This window comes from Opisthocomus hoazin, chromosome 20 (assembly GCF_030867145.1).
Source record: "Opisthocomus hoazin isolate bOpiHoa1 chromosome 20, bOpiHoa1.hap1, whole genome shotgun sequence".
Taxonomy (NCBI): domain Eukaryota; kingdom Metazoa; phylum Chordata; class Aves; order Opisthocomiformes; family Opisthocomidae; genus Opisthocomus; species Opisthocomus hoazin.
In genome coordinates this window covers 13,603,180-13,630,126 of record NC_134433.1, presented here as the reverse complement: position 1 = coordinate 13,630,126, position 26,947 = coordinate 13,603,180, and the positions used below count along the sequence as shown (strand labels likewise).

General features: G+C 57.4%; 1 protein-coding gene across 1 annotated transcript in view; it reads right to left on the bottom strand.

Moving 5' to 3' along the window:
• Window positions 1–1,501: 1,501 nt before the first annotated feature.
• Window positions 1,502–26,947, bottom strand: part of DOC2B (double C2 domain beta) — a 43,342-nt gene continuing 17,896 nt past the window's right edge. The window contains exons 4-11 of the mRNA XM_075440563.1: window positions 26,391–26,470; window positions 19,353–19,427; window positions 16,370–16,479; window positions 7,296–7,422; window positions 6,928–7,085; window positions 4,706–4,787; window positions 4,375–4,471; window positions 1,502–3,715 (exon numbers count right to left, since the gene is read on the bottom strand). Of these exons, the coding sequence (XP_075296678.1) occupies window positions 3,579–3,715; window positions 4,375–4,471; window positions 4,706–4,787; window positions 6,928–7,085; window positions 7,296–7,422; window positions 16,370–16,479; window positions 19,353–19,427; window positions 26,391–26,470 (866 nt within the window). The 3' untranslated portion in view covers window positions 1,502–3,578. The remainder of the gene's footprint in view (window positions 3,716–4,374; window positions 4,472–4,705; window positions 4,788–6,927; window positions 7,086–7,295; window positions 7,423–16,369; window positions 16,480–19,352; window positions 19,428–26,390; window positions 26,471–26,947) is intronic.

Sequence of the window (26,947 nt, the reverse complement as noted above, 5' to 3'; positions counted from 1 at the left end):
GATCCAACCCCCAGGAGCACAGCGAGCCCCGAGCACACACATGTCCCCACACACGCGTGTATCTCAGCTGCACGTCCTGTGGGCGGCCACAGCCCCGCGGTGCGCAGGGCTCTGCTCCCCTGAGCTGATTGATTGCGGCCGGTGGATGAACGCCATGTGCCGGGCTGGGCTGTGCCAGGGCAGCTGCCGTGCTGGGGGGCTGGGGCCGGCCATGGGCATCGGCCACCCCAGTCGCTGAGCCGGACCCTTGGCCCTCGGCACCGCTGCTCCCTGCCCTGATGCGCTCTGCACGCCCCGTGTCCGGGGATGCTCGCCCCGCTCCCGGCCCTGCCTCCGCTGTGGCTCCTGCACCTTGGCAGTGGGTGACAATGGTATGGAGACACACCAAGACTGTATTTTTAAAAATATATGAATAGCCACACGCATATAATTAGTTAACTCAGTCACATATATACACACACATGTATATATGCATACATGCACAAATATGCATGAGTATGTATATATAATATGTGTATAGATACATATTTATATCAGTGTTGGGGCATGTATATGTAAGGTAGGTGGGCGTGTGTCCGTCTGTCTCGAGGGCAGCTCGGTTTGGGCCGTACTTGTGTGTACCTGGGCTGCCCGTGCCCCTGTCACAGGCTGTGGGGGCCTGGCGCGGCCGGTGAATCGCATGCGGGGACCCGGGCGGGTTCCTCACGCCGCTGCCGGGGTCCGGGCCGGGGAGCTGTGCTGGTGGAGGGCGAGGTGGGTGCCAGCGAAGGGCGAGGTGGGTGCCGACGCCGTCAGGGCATCCCACGGGCGATGGCAGCCTCCAGGGAGGGCATTGCCTGTAGCAGCGGTGGGCAGCCCCGCTGCTCGCTGCTGGCATTTTAACCTCTGGAACTACACCCTCGATCAACCCAAAACTACAGCCAGGAGAGTCAACATCAGCCGGCACAGCTGGCCGGGGGTGTCCCTGCCCCTTCGCCCTGGGGAGCACGGCGACAGCGTCGCGATGGCGAGCTCTGAGCTGAGCCTGCCCCGACCCAGCCCTGGGGTCCCTCACCCCTGATGCTAATGCTGCTGAGTTGTGCCTTGAGTGACACGAAGTTAATGGAAAACTCAGAAGGGCCCAGGCTTTTTTATTTTTTAATTTTTTTTCTCCTTTTTTTCTTTTTTTAACCCCTCCCTTGCCTAACCCCCTCCCACCCTCCACAGTCCCTGTGCGAACGTCCCAGCACCCTGCTGCAGCAGAGCGGAGTCCCCGATGAGACCGGGGATGTGGAGCCACTGCATTTACGCTATTTTATTTTTTTCCTGCTGCAGCAGCAAGAGATCGGAGAGCGGAGCACGAAGCCAAGCAGCACCGCTCCGCTGCTTTACCACCACCTTCTGCTTCCCGAGCCCCAGCTCTTCACCCCGCGTCTCTGGGGCGCTTGCTGCTCCATCAGAGCCAGGCCGAGCTCACGGGCCGTGGTGCTGACGCGAGGAGATTCAAAATGCACGGCCAGCATTGACCTTTTTTTTCCCCCCCCTTTTTATTTTGGGTTCTCGTTATAAATATTAACAAATCTGACAAAAAGTACACAGATAGATAATACTGAAATACAAAAGTCTCTCAGGATGCAGGTCAGGACAGTTTCTGCAGCCTTCACATGGTAGCAAAACATCGGTATCAAACATTTCACGAGGCCTGGCATGACGACCACCACTCTGCATGCAGCTGGGACGGACGGACGGACGGACAGACCGTCAATTAGAAAAGACTGGGATACAAAGTAAAGGAACCCACGCGCGCACACACACATCACGTCCTGCTCCGCCTCAGGCATAAACCAGTTCCATGGCGAGATGTGCTGAAAAAAATGATGGACTGAAAGTAACTTTGCGAGGAAAGGGAGGCACGGCCGACCCGGCGCTCCCGCAGCTCTCCTGGAAGCTCAGACCCAAAGCGGATTTTTAAGGTGCCGGACCAGTGACAGGCAGAGAGGATTACCGGGAAAAATCCTACTTGACACGCTGCCGGCATTCAAATAAAATCCATGCATATCCGTAGAATGCATTACAAATATTAAGTTCTTAAAAAAGCCCCTATGAATATTGTTTCCCTCCCCCATATCAAAGTGTAACACGATCGTCACTTTGAAAAGTAAACGTAGGTTTCCAGAGATCCGATTGCTTTCCAGAAAAAAAAAAAAAAAGAAGTTGGCAACGCACACGCAGCGCACGCGTACACAGCTACAGGGCTCAGAAGCTGCAGGTAATTGCGACCGGCAGGGAAACAGCAGCTCTTCCTAGGAAATCTCAAAGGCTTCAAAAATTTCTCAGGTTGCAGCATTTTGCAGAAAGTTTTAGCTCATCCCACCGGGCGCTGGGTCTTGGTCGACGACTTCATCGTGTTTGCCCAAGAGCCAGCACCCGGTGGGATGAGGATGCAGAGACTGGCCAGGGTGGGTCATGGAGGATGCGAGCTGGGTTTATTATTATAACATTATTATATTATTACTGTGTCGCGCACAGAAATTTGGTTTGGACGCCGTTTGAGACAGAAAATGGACCAACCCGATGGCCGTGCCGGGGCTGAGCATCTCTGCAAACACGCCGCCGGCTGAGCTCACCGCACACCACCCAGTAAATCACCACCTTGGCTGGGTTTTAGGTAATGGCATGAACTGGAAAAGGATGAATCAGGGAAAAGTGCTAGAAAAACTGAGCCTGAAAGCCTGGCTGCGTGGCTCTGGGCGGGACGGCGTGGTTTCACTAGGAGAGCGGCTGCTGCGAGGGCGGCGCGAGGCTTCGCTGCCGAGCCCAGGGAGCAGGAACGGCCCGAGGCTTCGCTGAGCTTTGTGTTTGGTGCTCCCTCATTTCCGCAAACGTGAAGCCGCTCGATCCTGGGGCCCGCGAGAGGGAAGCCGTGGTCCGCACAGCGCTCTCGGCTCGCTGGCTAACATCCCGTGGGTGAACAGAGAGGACGAGCACAACGTTTCTGGAAGAAAAGCAAACAGTCTTCCTAGGTTATCAGGGGACACAATCATTCCAGCGGAGGAGCTTTAAATGCAGAAAAGACTGTTTAGGCCCAAACCACAGAGACTGACAAACCACCAGAAATACGGCACAATTTGCCTTCAGAAAACAGTTCCAGGTTTTAGTGACGCCGTTTGCTCGCATTAGGTACACGGACGGAGGCCGATGCATTCGTTTTTCGCCACTGAATTGCAAGGCAGCGAGAAGGTGATTCAGTACAGCAAGGAGTCGGGAGAGGAGCCAGAGCCGCAGCGCATGCAGGCGTGTGGTGCCCGCGGGCGCGCGGGTGTGCATGCATCTGCACGCTCGTGTGTGTGTGTGAGCGCGTCGGGGTGCACAGAGGCATTTTGGAAAAGCCTCAGGGGACGGGACCCGCTGAGCGGAGCAAACCGCCGCTGCCTCGTTCCCTGGGAAGGGTTTCCCTGCAGCCAGGCCTTGGCGTGGGGTGTCCCGCTCGCCTGGCTGCCCCGGTACCACGATCCCCCGAATCCAAAGCCCTAAAGGAGAGGAGTCCAAAGGCTGCAGCCGACGGAGCTGTGCCCGTCCGGGGAGCGGCCCCGTGGTGCTCAGTCGCTGAGGACGGCCCCCGGCAGCTCGTTCGTTAGCGTGTGCCAGCGCTCGATTTTCTTGTCCTTGTTTTTCAGGCAGTCGAACCAGTGCTTCAGCCGCTCGCCTTTGGCATTGATTCCTAACACGACTCCACCTTGGGAGAGAGACAGAGAAAGGGAGAGGTGGGGGTGAGCCTCAGCCCTGCCAGGGGTGCCGCGGGATGCTGGGGGATGCCAGGTCACGCAGCCACTCTCACGGCATCCAATGCCACCACCTCAAGTGACAGACGGCAAATCACAGCCCGGCTTCCCCAGCCCCTCCCGGCCAGGGTCTGGGACCTGCCCCGGGCAGCTTGTTCTTGTGCCAAGGGCTGGATGCTCACTGCAATTGCAGCGGCTGTCAGAGAGCTGGGCACTTGTTAGCAATAAATCACAGTGACCAGTAACAAAATCACAACAAGCCTAGACATCCATCAGAGATAAGTGAAACCTCCCCGTTACACCCATTTTTTATTCAGAAGAAAGGATCTGGAAACAGAAAGGGAGAGGGAGATGCATCTTCTGCCTGCTTGGGTGCTCCTTGTGCGGGGGATGTCTGAAGCGAGGAGCAGCGGGGCCGGCTGCGGGAGAGCAGGTTCAGGTGCAGGAGAGGGGTAAAAGCAGAAGGAAATCCAACCAGAATGAATGTGGGGATGGAGAACAAACCAGGAGGCTGGAGAAGTGCAGAAGAACAGCAGACAAAAAAAGAAGAGACAAAAAAGCTGAGGATAAAAAAAAAAGAGGCCAAGGAGTCCTTCTGGGGTGCCCCACTCACCTATGAAGTCGTTCGATTTCCCGATGTCGTAGTCCCACACTGTGACTTCCAAGGTCTTTTTCGCCAGGTCGCCATGCTTTATCTCGTAGCAAAACTCCTGTTGGGGAGCGGAGACAGCGTGAGAACGAACCCGTGCCAGGTTCGGTGCAGGACCCCTGCGAAGGGGCTGGGGCTGTCCCTCCTCCTCCTCGGGCTGTTCCCCTCTGCCACCCCTGAGGAACTCAACCTCGACCCCTCACCTCATGACTGAATTTGGGTTTCTTTTTTTTCCTTTTAAGTCTGAGGACAGAGAAAAGCTCCTAGGCGAGAACCACCACCGGTGCAAACCCACCTCATTGAACTCGGGGTTCAGTGTCTTCTTCTTCACCGCTGTCTTATGCTTTGATTTCTTGTCCTCATCTGGTTTCAAGTACCTGCAATGAAAGCAATGCGGCACGGTCACACACAGCTCCCGCGGCTGCTCCCAGGGAGGAAGGCAGGTCCAGCTGCCAGGGCACGGGTTGGGACCACCCAGAGATGGGTGGCTGAGCCCCCCAGCCCTGCAGCTCCCTCCTGACCTGCCAAGATGCCGGAGATGGCTGGAAGGAAGCAGCGTTTCCCCACGCCGGCACAAGCCGAGTTGGTGCCTGCCATCAGAGAGCACCGATTATCCCAGCTCCAGTCCCTAGGGGACACTGGCACCGCGCACATGCTCCCAGCTCCCGAAACCAAACGCTCCCAGCCCAGAACCAGTCCAGACGTGGGACTGTGTGACCAGTCCGCTCGTCCAGAGCCTTGCCGGGAGGCAGAAGCCACAGGCAGGTGTGTAAGAGGGAGCAGGAGCATAGGCGGCGGCGGCGGATTCGTGCACCGCTGTTCCTGCAGATGTTTTGCATGGCGGCAGCTGGGCCGAAAAGCAAATGAGATTAAAGTGTCATCATGCAGAGAGGGCACCTGAAATCTGGGCCAGGCCAAAGGCAATCCATCATTGTTTTGTGTTGGTGCTGCTCCTTTAAACCTCAGTTCTGCTTCCTTGTTACACTTTCCAGATCTTGCTCATAATTAAAAAATTAGGGCTTGTACCGAGAAGCATCGCTGGTCTGTCTGCTCTGATTCCAGCCCTGCAGACACAATCTACTGCAGGGGCACCTACAAAACGACTGCGGACAACGGGAATTGTATTACTGCAGGGACTGAGCCTCCGGTGAGCATTTAAAAAAGCAAAAGTGGATTTTTATGCCAACACCTCCACTTCTAAAGAACAATTAAACAGGAAGGAGAACGAAAGAGCGCTGCGGATGAGCTCTGATCCTGGCCTGCCAGGCACAGTTTCTCCCCGTAGCTCTGCCTTGACAAATATCATTCCTGAAAGTCCCAAAGTTTGGGTCAGCGCCCCGGGGACAGGGAGGTGGGATGGGTGCGGGGGCAGCTGCCGGCCCTTCCTCGCCGTGGCCCCCCCCAACTTTGCGGAGAGCGAGGTTGAAAAACGCCATCCACCCAAAAACCAGGAGCTGCGGCCCCGCGGGGCCCCGCGCCAGCCCGGCTCTGCGTCAGCAAACCATCGCCTTCCTCCGCGTCCCTTAATAGCCCCTGGATGACACCGACTTCCCTGAATCATTCGGGCGAGGCTGAGTCGCAGCAGCTCATTAAGCCATTTTAATGGCTCTTTTTTTTTATTAATATTGCCGATATTTTTCAAAAGGAAGGTACTCTCAGTCATTTACATCGGGAAGTGTCAGCGGGACCTGTAAATGTGCCCTCGGCTCTGTTAACCAGGCCCTGGAGGCACGGGTTGCAATTAAAGTGCTGTCTGACCTAATTACACACACGTTGTAATTAGAACCTTTCAGCAGTGCGGGATGGTGGCCCCGCTGCCAGGCTGGGAGCTGGGCTGGGAGCCTCCTCTCCCCTGGTCCCTGGGGAAGGGAGCAATGAATTGCCCATCCCTGGGGCTGGGAGGGGGGATGCCCGCACCCCAAAGCCACCGGCCGGGAGGGCCAGACCTGACCCAGCAGCCATCCCCATCCCGGCAGCAACGGCGCGGGCTTCGAGGAGTGAAGAGGCTGGGGATATCACTGGGAAGGAAAGCAAAGTCACCCGCAGGTGCTGAGCGAGGTCCAGGACCATGGGGCACAGGCACCGTCCTGCTCAGGGGATACCCATCCCTGTGCCCGCCGGGCTGGGGCCGTGCCATCAGCAAAACCTGACCGTACCCATCTGCTCTGGGCCACCAATTCTGTCCCCAGGGCCACATCCCTGCCACAGACCCTCTGCGAGGGCAGTGCCGAGCCCGGCAGCGGGGCACCATGGCCACCCAGCCGGGTGAGAGGGTCAGGGCACGGCCACACGCCACGGGACAGATTCTGCACCTTCGAAGCGCTGTAAAATAATCACTGGGGAACAACACGCTCCAGGCGAATGGGAGCTGCTGCCGTGACGCCCTCATTTGCATCTCCTAATGAGATCAATTAATTTCCGCTGCAGGGAGAGGCAAGAGGGGACAGCGCGGCACGGCTGCAGCGAGGGCTGGCAGCGGCAGCATCTCGCCCGGCGTGGGCGCGGAGCAGCACTCACGTTTTGACGTAGGGGTCGGAGTAGCCGTTGGCGTCCATGGCAGCCAGGTGGGCACAGCGGATGATGCCCACCAGCAGCCCCTGCTTCTGCGAGCTGTACTTGAGGGAGATGAGGATCCGGCCGCGCTCCTCCAGGGACTTGTCCTCTGTTTTGTCTATCTGGGGGAGGGAACGCACCCAGTCCGGGGGCTGTTCCAGGACACAGCCACGGCCAGACACCCACCTCCCCGGCACATCCCCAGGGATGCTCTCCCCATCCCCGATCGCGTTCGAGGGGTCAAACCACCCCGCGCTCCCACGCGCCGCAGAAGGAAGCTGCTGTGCCCGCACGCCCATGGTGGGGGACGCTGCTCTGAAGCCCTCACTCACCGGCAGCTGCTTCTCCAGGCAGATATTGAAGTTTTTGGTCTGGTTGGGCTTCAGTTTCTTCAGCGGGATTCGCGTCTCACCAATGAACTCGTTGTGGCGGAATTTGTCCTCGTCGCAGACCGAGATCCTGCAAGAAGCACGGGGTGAGCAGGGTGTGGCGAGAGGGGAGGTGATGGCGTGTGGGAAGGGGCTGCCCCGTGGCACTGCAGGTCCCCCCAGCAAGGGGACGACTTCAAGCCCACCGTTCCCCAGGTCAGTGACCGGGCACCTCCTTCGCAGGCAGCTGGAGGGCATCAATCTGCTGCTACAGCCTGGCCACGGCAGCTCCTGAGGTTTAAGCGTGACACCCAACATCTCGGTCTGCTTTACCTCCGCAGCTGAGACCCGAGGCTGCCAGGATGGAGGACGGGCCGGGTCTGGGGAAGCAGAGTGATGTGGGAGGCTGCAATACACCATGTCTCCCAGCTCCATCACACAGCCACTCACGCAGTGCCCCAGCTGGGCCCCACAGCCACCACGGCCATCGCTCCTGCTCAGGCCCCATCCTAGCCAGCGCTCCTGTACCCCTCGGGGTGGCTGTCACCCCGCCGGGGACTGGGATCCCTCCAGGGAGATGCTCACGAACCCTGAACATCACAACGCTGCGGAGCCACAGTCGCTGTGTCTAACGCACGTCCCAGCCCAGGCACTGTCGGAAAAGCAACCCGGGGTCTCAAGCATCCTAATGGCTCTTCCATTAAAACATCAAAGCCATCGGTGACTAAAGCAAAACTGTTCTGAGCCGCCACCAGCCCAGCTGCCACCTGCCTGGCTGAGGCGGCTCTTCCTAAACCCGCTGTCGGAGCGTGTGGCCGGGGGAAGCGTGCCTCTCCACAGGGCTCCCTCCCTCCCCACCCGAGGAGCTCGGGCACTTTTCCGAGTGTGGCAGCTCTCAGGGTGTCCCCTGGTGCCGGGGACCCGGCTGCCCAGTCTGGGACACGAAGAGGGTCCTCCATGTCCTCTCCCACCACACAGACAAGACCAGGAGGGATTTGCAGACCCAGCCTGCGAAAGGCATCACACCTCAAGCCAAGCGAAACTCTCCCAGCCCATCAGGGTCCTGCGCAGGGTCGGGTCCCGGGATGCACCCCGTGACAGCAGCCTGCGTCCGAGGGCAATGACGGCGATGTTCAGCGCAGGCTGTTTTCCGTGCAAAAGCTATAAATGCCTTTCCCTGAGCTGGCAGCTAATGAGTCATTTCTCTGCTGCTTCCCAGCCCGCTCCGGGCGTCAGGAGAGACGACAGAAGAGCAAAGTTAGCGCTTGCAGGGAGCCTCCGCTCGCAGATCCCGAAATCCCAGCGAGGGGGCTGGGAGGGCAGTGGCTGCCTTGCGAGGGACCGGCCGTCCCCCAGCAGCACTGCCTGGAGCTGGGGACAGGGGAAGCCATCCCGTCCCCCTCCGAAGGGAGCATCCCGCATCCCACGCCCCCACCGGAGCCACGCAGGGACCGGCTGGGCTCTCTGTCCATAAAGCCAAGGACTTTCCCTTCCCTTCTCTCCTTTCTCCCCTTCTGTCCTTCTGCTGCCTGATTTGTTCTTCTTTCACCCACTCCCGTCGGTGCCCATTTCTCCTGGGTGGCTCCTCTTGACCGCGCTCCTCCTTGCCGGGTTGCAACAAACAAACAAGCAAACAGGACCTATTCAGGAAGGGGATAAAGTAATTAAAGATAAATAGTGCCCTGTGATCCCGCCTCAGAGTAACTAATTGCACACCTGGACGGTTTATCCAGGGACAGTTTATCCAGGGATGGTTTATCCAGGGATGGTTTATCCAGGGATGGTTTATCCGTGGACGGTTTGTCCACCCTCCTGCTCACAAGCGAGTAACAAGGCGGTGAGGCAGCCAGCTCAGTCGCACAGCACAAGGACTGGCAGGGCCAGGGAGCAGCAGAGGAAGGGGGTTTGGAAAAAAATAATACAAGTGGGAAGACGGGGAATGCTGCTCTCCAGAAAACCGTAGCTGGATGCAGCGTTACTATAGATACCCATGAAAAAACCCACCCGGCCGCAACAGCAAAATCCTCAAAGAGAATCTCAGATGCAGGCACAATGTTTCCTATTTCCCTTCCTCCTCTCGCCTCTCTTTTGAAGAACAAAACCGAAAAAGGAGCAGCAGCAGCTCCAGACAAGCAGCGTCACTTGCCAGGCGTGCACAGCCCCGCACCCGTCTGGCCAAAGCTCTGGGGAGGGAAAGCGAGCGCTCCGCCGCGCAAGCCGGGCTGCAGCCAGGAGCGAGGCCCTCACCAGGCGCCGACAGCCGGGGTCTGTTTTTACACCGGGCAATTGCAGAGCGGTGCTGGCTCCTGCACACTTGGCGGGGCAGGGTTTGGTGCTGGTTTTACCTGTCAGGAGCATGAGTAACGAGATCTTCCCCCGACGATGTCTTGATACGCCCCAGAAGCACGGCAAGGTGCCGAATGCAGGGTCCCACGTGCTGGGAAGCCCCAGAACCTCCCGGGACAGGCGAAGCCCAGGAAGGAAACGGCTGGGATGCTCCAGCGGCGGTGGCAGGGCTGCCCAGGATGCCGCGGCGTGGCCCTGGCGCCGGGTCCACAAGCCCCAGACCGCTGCAGTGCCGCACAGCACACGTCCCCTTTGTCCCATGGGACGGACGGAGCCCCGGGCAGACCTGCGGGTGCTGGGGATGGAGGCAGCCCAGCCTGGCACGGCGCTGGGCGATGGCCAGCGTCCTTGTCCCTGCTCACAGCCCAGGCTACTTACGGTGTCTGTGCAGAGCCGGGTCCCTCGGGAAAAAGCAGTTTTTGGCACATCTGCAAGACCTGGGAACTGCCGCCGTCTCCGAGCAGCACGATGGAGCCGGAGACACCGCCAGGTCTCTCCCAGCCCCGTTTTACCTCTGGCCGCCTCTCAGGTGGGTCCCCACATTTTGTGCCCATCTGTGTGTGATGCCCAGGGGTGGTTCAGACACAGAGCTTTGTGTCTGCCCTCCCAGTCCCTCAGACTCAGCCCCCCAGCCCCACTCCCTCGGCCGGCGGCAGTTCCTTTTCACCGGGACGGTATTTCTAACCCGGGCAGGCTGGCAGTGTGCCGGCCCCATAAGTGCAGGCAGCGAGCGCGAGTCAGATGAGCAGGCAGCTCCGGCCCCAGCCCTCCCTTTGGAAACAGGCGTAATGCAATTACACCGGCTTGAATTTTATTATGAGAAATCAATGTGATGGAATTTTTCTGCCTTGGGTTAGAAAATCAGCTCCATGACAAAGAGCAAGAGACGCCCCTGGCAGCCACGTTCACCTGCCATCCCGAGCCCTTTAACTCCACCATCACCCCTCCCTCGTCGCTCTCTATTAAACCCACTCCCTCCAGCTCGGCTTTTGATTTGACAGCTTCCACTGAGGGGGTCCTGATCTTTAAGTTAAGGGCTGTGAAAGCCACCTCGGAAAAAAAGTATGCAGCAAATGAACAATCACTGCTCATTAAACTTATTCTCCCTCCTACTCAGCCCGGGCTCCTGGGTTACAGCCCTGACTCACGGTGCAGCTCAAGCAACCCCGCTCCGCTGACTCACGGCTTCTGCTCGCACACGCGCTCCTCCGGCCTCTTCCCTATCGTGGAAAGGGGAGAACGGGGGTCAATGAGGACCCTTTTCCACGACGCAGATGCATGTGAGAGGCAGCAGAGCCTGAGGATGCATCTCCTGTGTGTAAGATCCCTTATGGTCCCTATAGCAACTCGCGAGGCTCTCGATGGCAGAGCAGACGCGCAGGTGATGCCTGCTTGGCTTAGGGACAGGTGATGCCTGGCAAGGAGAGAAAATAGAAAGAAAGAGGCGGCACCCTGGGACAGTCCAGCTCTCGTAAAAAGGAGGATTCAGTGCTGGGGTCCATCACAAAATGCCTCAGAGTCTGAGCACAGAAACCACAGTAAAAGTTAGATGAAATTAGGAGTGTGCTTGCAGTTCCCGAGCAAACCTCATGCAGGGCTTCTGGAGTAAAGCAATTTGGGACCCCGAATCTCCAAGTGTCTGCAGTACGCCTGTTAGACCTGATGAAATACTATTTTCTGAATAATATATTTAATGAGTCATGATGTTTGTCAAACACATGATTAAACAAAGAATTCCTGGCATTTGTGGGCTAGCTGAGTATCATATGAATAATGCATCACTTCGCCAATATATCTGGATATGAATAATTGTATCCAATATCTGGCCAGCTCTGATATTTATTATGAATGCAATCTATTTATTGCATATTACATGTATTATTTAAATGTAGGTGATTGTATTCTGCCTATTCCAATTTCCCCTGCAGCATTTCTCTGCCTCCCCCTGCCATGCACCCCGGCTTCCCACCACTGGAGACGGCAGCCGAGCTGCTGCAGCGCAGCCGTGCTCGGACCCAGACGGGGAGCAAGGGTGCCCGCAGATGGGGACTGGGAGCAGGGACTGCAGGCTGCGATTTACCCCTGGTGCTGGCAGGGAACCTGCCCCCAAGCCCAGCTACCCCGCCTCCCCCCCCCAAGCCCAGCAGCTTTCGAGCGGCTCTGACTTTGCCTTCTCTCTGGATGGTGGGTGGCTTCATCGCTGTTAAGCCTTGGGCTGGACTCAAGGATAGTTAATTCAATGAATGGACGAGACCTTTCAAGATCCTCCCACCTGCTGCATTTCATGAAATCTGAAGTATCTGGTGTTTTTTGAGGGGGCTGATTCATTAACAAAATCCTGCCTGCCAGTGCAACTAGCTGGGCTGCCTTCACCCCTTCTTCTCCCCTGGGGGTGGTCCTGCTTGAGGAGATGAACCCCAACAGCTCTCAGGGCTTGGGTCCATCATAGCGAAGTCACTCTACCAGCTTGCACGAGGCCACATGTGGACGAGGGGCAGCTTGTCAAGGCACAGCATGGGTCTGGGGGGGGGTTCAGGCAAGAGGGGCTCCGTTTCTCCGCTCTCCAGGAGGCAGATGATGCCCCTACTCCAGTCCCTGCAACGCGGCGAATGCCGCTCGTACCCCCAAGAGGGCTGCAGGCACCGGCAGAGCGCCCCGCGCCAACGCCGACCCACCAGCCCATGGTGGACACATACCACCAAGAGCCCAGGTGGGCAGGGAAAATTTTTGAGTGCTTTTCCAGCTTCTTTGCTGCATCACACGCTCACCAGGTAGCAGGGAGGTGAAGGCTTTGATCTCCGCTGTTATTTTGACATTAAAGAGATTTTGCAACCGCGCTCCCTGCCCCTCTGTGAACCTCAGCACCAAGGAGGCACCCGGGGAACGACCACCTCCCAGACCGAGCGGAGCATCACTCGTGCTCTTTCAACTACCAACAGCTGCCTTGCAGGAGCCTCGCCTGACTAGCACAAGGAAAGCCAGAGTCCCCGCAGCTTCGAAGTCGGCTTTTCCTGGCGGAGAAGGAGATATTTTGCCAAGATGACGGGCAGGCGAAGCGGTGCGCCGAAGGCAGGACAATACGTGGCACGGGAGATGCTTCCTGCGGGAAGCGGCACCGGGAGGGTGAAGGGCCATTGCTGCTGGTGTTATGGAGAAGCTCACAGAGGAGAAATAGCTCAACCCACATCAAAATAAAAATTCTCTGGTGGCCCCCAGCCAGCAGGGACCCCAGCCCATCCATCCCCCCTCATATAAACTGAAGATCCCTCCCCAGGTGGGCAGCAAGGACACAATTCACCAGGTACCTAAATGAGGAGGTGCAACATTTCCCAGCCTTGCATCCTACTCGATTAAATATCCAGTGTTTGAAAAGAAGAAAATCCAAGCAAGGAATTAAAATAAAATATGGATTTTTCTACCTTGTGACTGCTTTGCAAGAAGTCTCATCTCATCTAAACCTGCCTCAAGACAAATAAAACCTTCTTTGCCAGTATCTTCAACTGCAAAGACAGAGAAAAAAGGGGGCTGGGGAATTGCTCTTGAGGAAAATAAAGAGCACTTCAATTTGAGGCTCTGACTCCCCCAGGCAAGATAGGAAATGGAGCCACAGTACTCAGAAGCTTTGTGTTAGCACAGGAATTCCCTGAGCCATAGGCAAGGGTTTGAGTTCCCACCGAAATTCTGCCAGACCCACTGGGCAGAGCAGCCGAGCACCCTGCCGCCGCGACAGCCGTTTGTGCCAGCGGCCGCAGCTCGGCGTGGGGGGAAGCATCGGGTGCAGGGAAGGACATGGGGCCACCAAGGGGTCCCAGCGCCCACCCTGCAGTATGCTGGTTTCGGAGATGGGACTAAGAAACGTTCTTTCATGTGAACTTTTACGCACCAACCTGCATGTGAGACATTTTTTAAAGGGATCAGACTCCCAACTAGAAAATTTTTTGGAGTCCACACAAGAGAAGAGGCTGAAACCCCTGTGGGGAGACCCACCACAGCGAGGGGAGGAGATGGGTCCCATGATGGGCGACAGCCCTGTGGCAGGGCTGCTGCCTGGGAATCCTTCTCCATGAAAAGATTTGTTTCTCTAATTCTTCTCCAAAGTCGTTTCCAGGCAAAACCAAAGCCACAAGCACCAGCCCTACAGCAAGCTCCACCTCAGAAAACTTCTCCACTTTTCTGCTCGCACAACCTTCCCAGGGAGACAGCAGAGCCACCTGAGCCCCTCTAAAAAAAGGTAACATCCAGCCCAGAGTTTGTCGGCTTTTAGGTCATCCTTGGCACGCCGATCGCCATGGTAACACCGAGGATGTGATTCCCCTTTCTGCCCCACACAGAAAATGGCTGGTCCGGCCTGCCGGCGCAGAGGGACGGGTGCTGCTGAGGTGCCCAAACCTCGAGCCTCATTGGTGCCGGGGCGGTGGGGCTGGGGGGTCCTGCACTGCCACGCTGCCTTCAGGGACCGGGCTGTGCTAAATCCCGAAGGACGGAGCCTGTCCCGTCTGGACGCAGTGGCAGACCCTGGTGCTACGCTTGGAGGTGAGGCCACCAGTTGCCCTTGTGGCAATGTCACCGTGGGGCTCGCCACCTCCAGCAACCCCATCAGCTGGCTGCAAATGCCAACAGATTAGAACTGCGCTTGGATATTCCTCTCCGTGCAGAGAGGATTTTGATCCTTAACCATCACCTAATTCACCGGGGCCGGCTGCCGGCACGGAAACCTCAGCTGCAAAGTGCAGTTTTTGTGCAGAGTGCTGGAGAGCCTGGGGACCTCCCCGCCAAGAGGCAGCTCCGAGGGGCGCGACGGCGCGAGATGCATGGCTCTGACGGCACGAGGAGACGCCAGACCCCGGGGCTGCTGCCCCTGCGTGAGCTGATGAGGCTTCGCAAGGAGTTTCGCTCCCCGCAGAGAGCCCGGCTGCGAACTCGCACAGGGCAGCCGCACCGCTGGCGAGCCTGAGGATTCCCTCGCTTCCGTGGAAAGGCGTCTTTTGAAGTGCTTTGGGTAACTGGCTGTTAACCGACCTCGCCAGCAACCTCCTGAGCTCCCCATGGAGCCCCCGAGACAGAAACGCTGTCTCCGTTCAGCCATGTCCCCCCGCGAAGCGAGGGGTCCCTGCGCATCACCCTGGGGTGCTGCAAGCGGGGTACAGGGGTCCGTGCACGGCGTTTGGCTCTGAAGGGGGCACGCAGAGCCCCGTGCGCTGAGCCCTGCGGGAGCCCACAGCCACGCCTGGCTCCCTGCGAAGTGCCCGCCACGGGGACGTGCTAACGGGGGATTTCTGTGGGGAGAAGGGCAAATCTAGCCCAGCTCATGCACCAGTTTCTGTGTGTCCCCCCTGCCATCGAGCATCCCACACCTCCCCGCTGCCTCCCCGGCACTGAAAAGGTGGGGATCAAGCCCTTCTGTTCCCTTTCAGCAAACAACTCAGCCCAACATCTCTCTACAAACTGATTTCTACACTTCAAGAGGCTGAAAACTTCAAAGCCTGGAGTGAAAAAATAAAAAAAATATACACCAATAATAATAATAAACCAGAGGCTTTCTAACCTGACAAGGCTGCAGCACTTTCAGCATGACTAATGATTTCCATGTGAAATAATAATCCGTGGTGCTAAATTTCTCATCTCTACGCACATTGGAGACAACAGGTGGGCTCTGCCCAAATTCACCTCTGAGCAGGACCTTTTATAAGGCAGCTTTGAGTTCTCGTTGTGGGGAAAAAAATCAGCTCCCAAGGTACTTGCAAATAAGGAAGGTCGGATTCCAGCCACAGAGCTGACAAAGCCCTCAGCCCTCAGAGTAGGATGCAAAATCCTCCTTTGTCTGACAGCAGATCTTACAGCAAATCCTCCGGCGCAGCAGTCCCAGACCGGAGAGGTGATGGAGCAGCCAAGGCCATCCAGCACCCTCCCTGCGCAGGATCTGTCTGTGGGCTCCGGGTCAGCCCCTGCCCTCACCCAAGGGGGATGGTGGCCAAGACACGAAAACCTCTGAATTCGCAGGGGTCTGACCCCGCAAAGCAGCACTTCCAAGCCCCCACGCTGCCCCTGCCCACCTCCAGCCCCACACAACGTCCCCCAGCTCCTGGGAGATGCTGCCGGGAGACGCTGAATGCGCAGACACCGAACCATACCAAGAGAACAGAACAAATACATACAAACGCTCTTCATTTAGTTTGACAATAATTCATGGATGCCCCCAGCTTTCTTTCAAAACACAGCCTTGAAAGGGGCCCTGAGCTTTCCCAGGGAGATATTCTCAGCAAGATGCAACCGCAAAGCCTTAACGCGTGCCTGTGAGAGCTGAGCACGAAGAGGTTAAACCCAAATAACAGCACCTCTGCAGGCAGGAGCCCAGCGAGTGAGTTATGAAGTTAATGACAAAGCAGGACCATGCTCCTTTCTGGCTATTCCAGCCCAGGCTCGCTGTAAATCAAGCGTCAGTCACCATCGGGGTGATGGATGTGTGCAGACCACGCGTGCAAGTTATAGGTTTTGGTGGGTAATAACTCCTCCGTCAGCAGCCGTTGGGACCATCCTGTGGGGCTGGGGCATGGGGGGCCCTGTGAGCTCCCCCGGGAAATCATCATTGGGATGAGGAGGGATGCCTGGGGAGGTCCCACAGGGATGGGAAGGGACACGTGTGTCCACCCAGTGCTGGGCTCAGCACCCTGACCACCCCCCTGGGGCCCTACCGTAGGGTCTTGCGGATCATGTCCTCGTCGGTGATGCCGTAGTAGGTGAGCGTCTCATTCCAGGTGGGGTTCAGCGTGTTGCGCAGGGTTTTGGTTCTCAGCTTATTGGCCTGGGAAAGGAAAGGAGATGGCAGTCAGGGGGACCAGGCCCCAGGTGATCGTTTGGGCACCGATGGGCAGGGAGGGGGGAGAAAAGGAAGCACAGTTTGGAGATGAAGGGGCAATGGGCGCTGTCGCCCTCCTGCCCCAGAGCCATAACCCGGCCGGTGCTCAATGGAGTGGCCCAAATCCACCCCGACCGCAGCGATAAGCAGAGGGGCAGAGACACGGCAACTCACCGGCTCATTTGCAAAGCAATCCAGCCCCGTGCCCTGCCTGCTGGAAAGGCTCGGCAGGGCGCAGCGAGAGGACGGGGATTTCATTTATGCAGCAGGAGAGAGAGAGAGAGCGGGGAAAAATGTCTCTTCAGGTTCATTAAAAAATACCAATTTGCTATTCTGGCTGTTTATTTGCATTCCTGCTCGCAGCACAGCTCCTGTTCCTGCCTGACTCAAAATAACTTCCTTGATATGCATTTTGTTAGCACTGGCAACTCCTTCCAGTGCCGCAGCTCTGCAGAGCGGGAGGCCGGGGACAGCGGGGCTGTCGTAGCTGCTTGTGTCCCGGCACGGATGGGGCCTCCTGGCACACAGCCACCCCCCCCAGGTCAGGGGACATTCATCTTCATGCCCCCCCAAGCCTGTTGGGGACAGAGGGAGAGCAGAAGCAAAGGGCTGCAGGCTTCAGATGGGGCTCCCCAGCCCGGGGCAGCCTGACAGAGCAGCAATTCTCCCTCTAATTAGGTGTAAAGTCAGAAAGATCAATCCCTGCCGCAGCCACTGCTGGGCAGAAGGAACTCTCAGGCAATCAAGATTCCAAAGTTGTCTCGTGCGTCTTTACGGGAAGCTGCCACATTCCCCACCTTTGGTTCACCAGCCCTGAGCTAGAGGTGAGCGGGATGTGAAGCACGGGCTGAAGAAACGAGCTTGTGCTTGCAGCTAAGAGGGGATCACCTTGTTGGCACATCCTTTCCCCACCCAAACCACCCCAAACACACAACAACCTCTTCCAGACCAACTAGCCACGGCCACTGGCCAGAGGAGCTGCTGGTGCAGCGGAGCCATCAAGGGACCACGGTGCAGCGTCTCGCTCCCAAACGCCTCGTGCAAAGCAGCTGCTTCCTCTGGGCTTGATCTCTTGGAGATACAGAAAGCCTCTGTATTTTGTGCTGTGCTTTCGTTTCTGTTTCCAAAGCCATTTCTGCCTCTGAAGGAAACCGGGGCCCCGTGCGGCGCTGCGGAGGCTGGGTGAGGAGCTGCGAAACGCCGAGCACCAGGTTAGCAGGAGGATACCCCTGGAGCAAGGTGGGATGCTCCAGGAGCCGACCGGGATGCAGGGGCAGGGACTCGGTTAGCAGCAGCATCTGAAGCCCCGCAATGCCAATCGCTTTCCACGTCGCTTGGGCAGGAGCTCATCTGCAGCACAGAAGCAGCCGCCGGCCGGGCTGCTCCCGGGCACCAGCCTCGCTGAGTTGATCCCTGCGTCCCAGAGACATGTCCAGGGGCAACAGCAACATGGTGCAAACCGAAGGAGACTGCAGACAGGCGTGCTCATTTACCGCCTGCCCTTGCCATTGATTTAACACCTCGTTTGCCTTCCATCTTTCCTGACTTTGTAAAGCTGCTTTGAATGAGGCACTTTATTGTACCAGGTTTCATCCCACACCTATTTTATCTCCTCCCTTGGTGATCTTGTGGTCACCACACCAGGCTCCAGCTGCAGCAGGGAGATACGTGTCAGACAGGGAGCATAAAGCCTGCTGGGGGGGAGAGGGTGACAAGGACAGCAGGGAGAGCACCCTGATGGCATCCACTGCCTGCTCAGACTCCCTGGGGCCTGATCCTGGGGCTCCGGGGGTCAGGAAGGAAAGTGGCTTTAGCCAAGGGGGTATCACGCAGCAGCTAACGCTGCCCTGGGCAAGGGGGCCGCTGTCTGCTCACCTCTACAGAGCAGATTCGGGCAGTGCTGTCTGGAAACAAGGCACAGAGGCAGAGGGTCGTGGGGGTAAGGAGAGGGTCCCCCCGTGGCTGCTCCGGGCTTGCAGAGTCTGCAGCTCCTGCGCTACCCTCGGCTCAGAGCTTCCCTCCCGCCTCTCTGGTCTCCATCACCTCCAGCAGAAATGCTAATCAATGCATTTGCAAAACATGGAAATGACAGATAATATCGCTGATGAAAGCGCTCCTGGCTCTCCTATTTCCAGCAGAACTTGAAATGTGGTTAAAAACTCCCTCTGCCGCCCTGAACATTATGAATTAATTCAACCGAACTGTAACAAGTAAATATACCTCCCCCAAAAAGGTCTTTCCTTTAGTGTAAAATAAGAGCGCAATTAATATTCATAACACATACATTTAGCATTTAAATTCAAAATCCCCATCAGTTACACTAAGCTCTCACTACACATCAATATCTTTAATTACTCTTCTCTCCAGCAAGCGCTGAACCTAAGTAGATGGAAATATTTCCCTTATGATTTATACTGCGCTTTATTATGATCCAAGGGGTTTTAAATGCAAAAGGAAAAAAAAAAGAGTTGGTTTGTTTATAGCTCCAGATCGTTTCACTTCGTGGTTCCCGGGGGCTTCCTGAGCACAGCGTTCACACCCCCTGCTCCCAAGGGTGAGGAGCCAGGGCTGGCACCCAGCTCCTGGGCAGTGGCTTACTGGAGAGGCACTTGCTACCCCTGAAAGGATGTTTTTAGCCCCAGTTCTTACCTCCTGCCACCGCTCTCTCCTGCTCGCCCGAGTGAGAGCTGGGCAGGAGACTGGAGGCAACAACCAGCAGCTCCTGGGCGAGGAGCTTCTCCCCGGGGAACCTCCTGGGTCTGATCTCAAGGGGAAAGGACCAGCCCCAGGAAGGGAAGAGAAGCAGAAGGGCGTCTCACCTTACTGGCTCCGGGAAGCAAGTGCAATTTGACGTATGGATCGGCCAAACCATTATGGTCCATTGGCTTCAGGCCCTGGAGAGGAAACAGCAAAAAGCAGGAGTTAGGACAACGGCGAGGTTCTGGGTAGCGGGGTGGCTTTGCTGAGCCCATCTACCCATGCCCATTACCCCTGGATGTTGTCGGTCCATGGAGTAATTGCACAGTTTCCCCCAGGACTGGGGAAGGAGGAGAGCACGGCTTGTGCAGGATCTGGGCTGCGCAGCGGCAGCCGAGCACGCTCTGCAGTTCGTGCCGAGGAGGGGCTGCGGGAAGGCTTCTCACCCGCACTTGGCATCGGCCGCAAAGCATCTCTCCGCTCTTCCAGCAGCTGACGCTGACACCCTGATCACAATTAATTTGGGGGTTAAGTAAATCAGTGCAGTGATTTTCAAGGTTTAAAATTACAGGGTTTTGTCATTTAATAATTGCTTATGAGCAAACACACACCTCTGCTGTTATGGTGTTACTTTTAAGCGCTCCCAGAAGGTGCGATAGCACCTACCTACTCTTCGTTACTACGGCACAGCTGAAGGAAGAACAGCTCCCAGGCCAGCGGCAGGCTGTCACCAGCCGACTGCCACGGCGTTTGCAGGGAAATCTGGGGGTACCGAAGCACAAATGCAAGGAAACACTCACTGCAGCCATTCCCGATGGATTTTTCTACTAGACCCTCACAGATCTTAAAGGATGACATGGACTGTGTTTGTCAGTGATGCTCTGCAGTTGATCCTGCTTTGGGCAGAGGGAGGAGACAAACCTGCTCTTCTTCTAAACAATAAAAGGGCTGAAAAATAGCCAAGGGTGATGCACAAACGCAGCCCAAAGCCATAACTGCACAGACTGCATGGAAACAAACGCCATGGGGTAGGGAAGCAACACAGGAGCATGAAAAATGGAACCTAATTTTTACCAGTCCTAAGTGGAAATGATAATGGCTAACACCACGAAAGTCCTTGGGTTATTTCCAGCCTGGCTGCGGGATGCCTGCAGGAGTTATTTCTGAGGGCAATCCTCCGCCTGGATCAGAGGAGGGTTTCTCTGCAGAGGTACCAATCCAAACCCAGCTCCAACCCAGGCATGGAAACCAGGCTGGGTGATGCTGAAGGCTCATCACGCCCTTCGTGCGATGAGCAGAGTATTCGGTGCCTGGGATTAATGAGCGTCTGCAGCTGCCAAGGATCCACCTGGCAGGAAAGCATTCGCATGGGCGGCTGGTGGAAACGCTGCGTGCAAAGAAAACGTAATGATCGAGCCCTGGGTTTGGGTAAATCAAGGAGAGAAACGCTGGGGTAAATTACTTCCATACATGTGGGAAATAACACACCTAGTTCAGCCCAGGGCACCAAGGCATCCCCTCAGGACACCCCCGTCCCACCCCGCCCTGATTTGCACAGCTTGGCCAAGGGTCCGAGCTGTTCCTGACCTTGGTGAGGGCTCTGCTGCGGAGACGAACGCGCTGCCCCAGGGCAAGGGAGACCAAATGGTGCCCAGCAAAGAGGATTTTGCTTCTAAAGCAGAGCCAAACGGATAAAAATATCAGCAGCGAATGCAGGCTAAACGGCTCTGCTTTAACTGCAGTGCCTCTCGGGTGATGTCCCTGGCTCAGCGAAAGAGGAAGGCAGCAGATACGGAGGCCGGGAGGAAGGTGGTGGTGGTATCAGCTGCAGCTTCTCGGGCAGAACGGGCAGCAAGGGGCTGGGCTGGTCCCCAGGCTCCCAAACTGCTCACGGCCGAGCAAAGCAAAGGCTCCCCACAGCCTCCCGCGGCAGAGGTGCCCCTGCCCGATGCTGCACGGCAAATGAAATCAGGAGCGAGCAAGAAAATTCCCATGAAAATGGATGGAGAAAGACAGGCAGCTCTGTAATTCACCCATCAATTCAGTTCAATTAAATTACCTTCTGAAGAGGCTATTAAAGGCTTTTTTAATAGATGTGCTATGGAAGATGGAGTGACAGGAGCCTGGAAAATGGCTCCTAATGTCACGTCTACCTCCCTCCCATGTCACTCGATACGAGTCTGGCACAGGGCTGAATTTAACCGCGATGGCTCTGCTCTGCAAAGGTGCTCCCGTGGGAGCTCACCCCTCCCAGGGACCCGCAGGGCGACCAGGGCCGTTGCTTCCCCCGTGCAGAGAGAGCTCCAGCCCAAAGCTGCTCCGAGGGAGCCAAGAGGCAGAGGACCACCGCAGGGCTCGTTCAGGGAGGCAGAATCTCCCAGTAGCTTCAGCCAGCACAGCCCTCCCTCCAGCTGGTTCTCCTGCTGGGACCAGTTTACAGTGCTGTGCACCACAGCATGGGCAATGGAGCCCAGACTGAGTTTCATCTTTTCCCTTCCTCTACCCTATATTCCAATATCCTGCTGCAATCCTACGGAGATCGACAGCCCTGCTGCATCCCGGCCGCTGCCAGCTGCTCTCCGTGCCAGTGGCATTTAGCTAATCAATAGGATTTAATTACGAGGTGGGCTAATCGGGCTGCCGATTAATGCCACGCTAGAGGCATACAGAAATCACAGGAGACAGATTTGTTCCATCATTCACCCCACAACGAGCAACTGGCCCAGCGAGCAGGCTCCCTGCTGCCCAAAAACCAGCCGGGATACCTCTTCCCGGGCTGAGGCATCCCATTCTGAAATGGGGCAAACGCTGCGCTTCCACCTGGACAGCCCAGAGAAGACACACAGCTTCGAGACAGGAATTTCCCTGCAGCAATAAATATTTATGAGCAAATCCCTAACGCTCAGCGCAGCCTTACAGCACTCAGCTTCGGCTGGAAGTGGGGCAGCGTCCAAAAGCCCGGCAGGGTGGGCACTCCTGGGTGTTTCCCAGCTGCGGCTGGAGCCCGCGGCGCAGGCAGAGCCGCCCAGGTACGCTCTCCCGGGCAGCGTCTGCCCTGCATGGCCTGCCTGGGGCAGGGAGCTGCCTGCACCGCTGCCTGCACAGCCACCCGAGCCTCGCCCAGGGCATCTTCCTCCTGACGGCAGGAGACCAGCGGAGCCACAGCACAGCCCCACAGCGTCCGCGCTGCCCCGCAGCCCTGCAGATCCCCCTGTAGCAGGTTATTACCTCGCTCCACGCAGCAGCTTGGGTTCTGTAGGACTGGGCAGAAAGTGAGACTCTCACCCAAGCCTGCACGTTACTCACATCCTTCTCTGTCGCATTTCATAGGAGGGGGTGATGCTGAGCGCAGCCCTGGGGCAGCCCGGCTGTTTCCCACACAGGATGCTACAGACCAACATGGCCCCGGTGCTCGCGCACGGCAGCAGCCGGCGCGGGGAGAGCCCTCCTGCCAGCCTGCCACGCGCCGCTCCCGCCGTCCAGAAACGGGCTCCCACACCGCCCTGATTTATTCTCCCATCGATCCGAGCCGAGCCGCAACGTGCCTGAATTCAGCCGTGCCTGAAGCGTGAAAGGCAGGGTACGGGCAGGGCTGCTGCCAAGACCAAAAGCCATCAGCGTGAGGCGGCTGCGGGCAGCCTGCCCGCTCCTGCCTGTGCTTTCTGACGGCCAGAACGCCGGACAAGCCACCGCAACCCTGCACCCGCCAGGCAGCAATGGGGTTTCTTGGTCCTTACCTCCCTGGTGCTGCCATACCCAGACAGCATCTGCTTCGACCCCACAGCGCAGTGCCAGCGAGCCCCGACGCCGCGGCCGTTGCCCGCAGCTCACCCAGGCGTAGCAGGGGTGACAGCCCGGTGCCGGCGCAGGCAGCGTGGGGAGAGGTGTGGCGGCTGCCCCACCTGCCGAGACTGTACCCCGACTGCACCCGCTGAAGGCAATGCCAAAGCGCTGGGCTGTCCTAAGAGGTTAAGGCTGGAGGTGGATGCTCCTCGAGCACGCCGTGGTCTTCCCTCGCCTCGCAGAGGCTGGACTCGCCTCACAATCCAGATGTGGACCAACAGCAGCTCCACACTCAATCCATTCATCTCCAGGAGGAATGGGGACCCTCCGCTGCCCCAGCAAGAGCCTGCGGAGATGCCAGGCACTCACTGCCTTCCAGAATCACCGGGCGTCCCACATCCAGCTCTGGAGCCTGCAGCACAGGACAGACCTGGAGCTGTTGGAGTGGGGCCAGAGGAGGCCACAGCAATGATCAGCCCTCAGGCTGGAACCCCTCTGCTGGGAGGAAAGGCTGGGAGAGCTGGGGCTGTTCAGCCTGGGGAAGAGAAGGCTCTGAGGAGACCTCACAGCAACCTTCTGGTACCTGAAGGGGCCTACAAGCAAGCTGGAGAGTGACTTTTTATGAGGGCATGTAGTGATAGGACAAGGGGTCATGGCTTCAAGCTGTAAGAGGGTAAATTTTGATTAGCTACAAGAAGGAAATTCTTCACTCTGAGGTTGGTGAGGCCCTGGCCCAGGTTGCCCAGAGAAGCTGTGGCTGCCCCCTCCCTTGCAGGGTTCAAGGCCGGGCTGGACGGGGCTTTGAGCAACCTGGGCTGGTGGAAGGGGTCCCTGCCCATAGCACAGGGGTGGAACGAGATGGTCTTTAAGGTCCCTTCCAACCCAAAGCATTCTATGATTCTATGAACAGTTTCCAGACATCCACCTATTGGCACGAAGTGCCTGATGGCAGGGCAGATCTCTGTGCCATTAGGGAAACTGAGGCAGCAAGCGCCTCGCTCCTTGTGTAAGCAGACATCCTGGGGATCGCCCCATGGCTACCAGCTTCCACCTCTGTACCTTCCGCAAGAAAGCAAACCTCCTTTCATTCCCTGTTCCAGCTCCATCCAAACTTGGGATATAGGCTGACCTGAGAGTCTGGAAACACCCAGCATCTCGCAGACCCCGCTATGAACACACACCAAGAAATCCCTCAGGTGTCCCCAGGCCGCCGGCACCTGGACCAGCCCCCACGGCGCAGAGCAGTTATCCCAACCTCCCGCACAATACAGCAGCTGATGGCTGCAGAGCAGAAAATTGGTGGCAGAGCACGACTGATTGGATTTAACCTGTCACTGGTGCCTCCAAGAGCCCACTAACCCCATTCCCGCTCCCCAGGAGCCAATAACAGGACTCGTGAGGGACATTTAGCAGATATAAAACTGCTGGAGAATAAAACAGAGAGAAGCAAAAAGATCAAAAGGGAAAGAGAGGGTTGTTTGGGGTGGGTATCGAAGGGCGAAAGACACTTCTCACACGGCTAAAACAGGTTTCAACAGCTGCTGGCAGCGACTGAGGCTCCAGGAGGACACATCCTGAGGGCATCTTCCTTGGGGCTCTGGGACATCGCACCCAAGACACGGGCCAGGCCACCCCCAGCTCCAAGGGCAACCACATCCCAGCACTGTGCTGTGGCTCACGCGCGGGGCCCTGGCGTGCCCCGGCGTTCCCCGGCCACCGCTCCGCCTCCTCCACAGCACTACTGATGTCTACGCAGCCAACGCCGGCTCCCACCGCCGGCAGCCGGGGTGCTGGCCCTTACCTTTTTGTAGTCAAGTTTTGGCAGCTTTCCCCAGGCGAGAGATGAAATGAGAGCGAGCAGATGGCAATGTAAATAAAAGAGAAAAATGGGAGAATGAGAGCAGAATGGAAATGAACAGGACTCGAACGCTTGAATGTCAGAGCGGCGAGGGGGGTCTCTGCCCACCCCACAGGCAGGGGCGATGCCGGCGCCGCTTGGTGCCCCCAGCCCCACGGGACAGGGTCAGCAAACGCTACTCCCGTAGAGCCGGTGGGCATGGCGGGGACCAGGGCTCTCCTTCGCCAGCCCTGCCTTCGCTCTCGCTGCTGTTAGATCTATCACTTGCAGGTCTCCTTCCTCCCCGTCTTCCACCCACTGCAAACCCAATTAGAAACCTCCTCCTTGGCACCGCTCCCAAGCACACCGAGGGAAGCCTGACCCAGAGGCTGCCGGCAAATTCCCGGGCGACAGGCAGGAGGGTGGCGGGGGGGAAGTAAAACCCACCGGCTGCTTCACCCCTGCCTCACCCCTGCCCCAGGAGCTGTGGGTGCTGCGCTCGACGCCAGCCAGGAGCAGCTCCAGGTCTGCTGGGGCAGATGACTCCATGCTCACCCTCAAAGCCAAGCTTTCGGGCTCGGGGTGTCATTCCAGACAGGGAGAATGCTGCGGCAGGGGGACACGCATTCGTAGCACCCAGCTCAGCACCCAGAGCAGTGGGCGCTGGGGTGGGGGCTGCAAATCAGTCAGCTGCAGCTGGAGGGGAGAGGAGCATCCTATGAAGGCAAATGGCATGGGCTGATCCTCTGGGGGCTCAGCTCACAGCCCGTTCTCCTGCAAGCTTCTCCTGTCTTCTGTAAAAACCCTCCACCCCTTCCCAAGATCTGCAGGGACTCAGGTCTCCTTCCACCAACGCACCACTGTCAGGGCCCAGCTGGGTTGATCTGGAGCCCTCGCTGCTCTGGTCCTCATGCCAGGTGAAGCAGAGAGGAACCAAGCAGCACCCAGAAGCACCCTCCACAGGCCCAGAGGCAGAATCCAGACCTCAGTTATCTGTTTCTGCTCCATAATGCGCAAAAAACCCTAATTGCTTCAATCACGCAGACGTAAACGGCGCTGAGGCAGAGCACTTTGTGGCAGTGATTAGCAGCATTTAAAAGAGCCATTTATAAACTGACAGCCAGTCACAGCGTCAAGTAAACAACAACATCGGGTTGGGTGCTTTTCTAAAAAGCATCAATAGCTGCAACCATCTCGTCACGGGGACGAGCAGCCATCTCCATCCTGCTGGAAACACCCCGAAAGGCAGGGATGGAGGGGAGAGAGAGGGCAGAAGCACTGGGCGTCGGGACGAAAGTGGAGCTGGCAAAGGGATGGCCACAGTTGGGGACACCACAGTCTCAGTGCAGCCTAGGGACAGGGGGACACTCGGCCGTCCCCACGCGCTGCCCTCACCGCTGCCTTTGCTGGGCACAGCCATGGCACCCAGATGGCCTCGTGGCTTTGGCGGGGCTCTGGTGGCCCCACAGTGCAGGAGAAAGGTTGCCAGCTCCAGGCATATTGGGCCCTTGCTGTTCACATGCCCGGCGCTGAGATGTACCTTGGCTTTATTGATCGTGCAGTGGAGAGCGTTGTTTTCTTGATCATAGAGCAGGCTGAAATCCAGCGTCCCCAGCGTGGCTGCAAAGGAGAAAAGATGTTATTAATCCGCAGGGCCCAGCAAACACTGCATCTTCCTCTAAGCACAAAAGGAGTGGATCAAGACACAAGAGAAATGGCTGCAGACATTATAAAACCTCAAGCATCCTCTTATGAGCCCTGTTACAAAACACGGCTTCGCGCTGGGAGGCTGGAGGCCATCCCCACGCTTGGCCGGCGGGGGTGGCACGGCACTGGGAGAGGAGCGAGAGGGATGAATGACCGGGGCTCGCCCGGGCACTGCGGCCAGCGCGGAGGCTTTGCCTCCATGAGTTTTCACTTGGGTCACGTCCATCGATCAGCAGCCCCACTGCAGCCAGCAGCTTCCCGTCCCTCAGGAGCTGAAGGCTCTTCTCCGGGAAGATGCGGGCATGGCTGGGACACAGCCGCTGTCAGCACATCTCCTCCCTCCAGTGCCGCTGGCATTCCCAGAACGCATATTTGTACACTGACACCTTC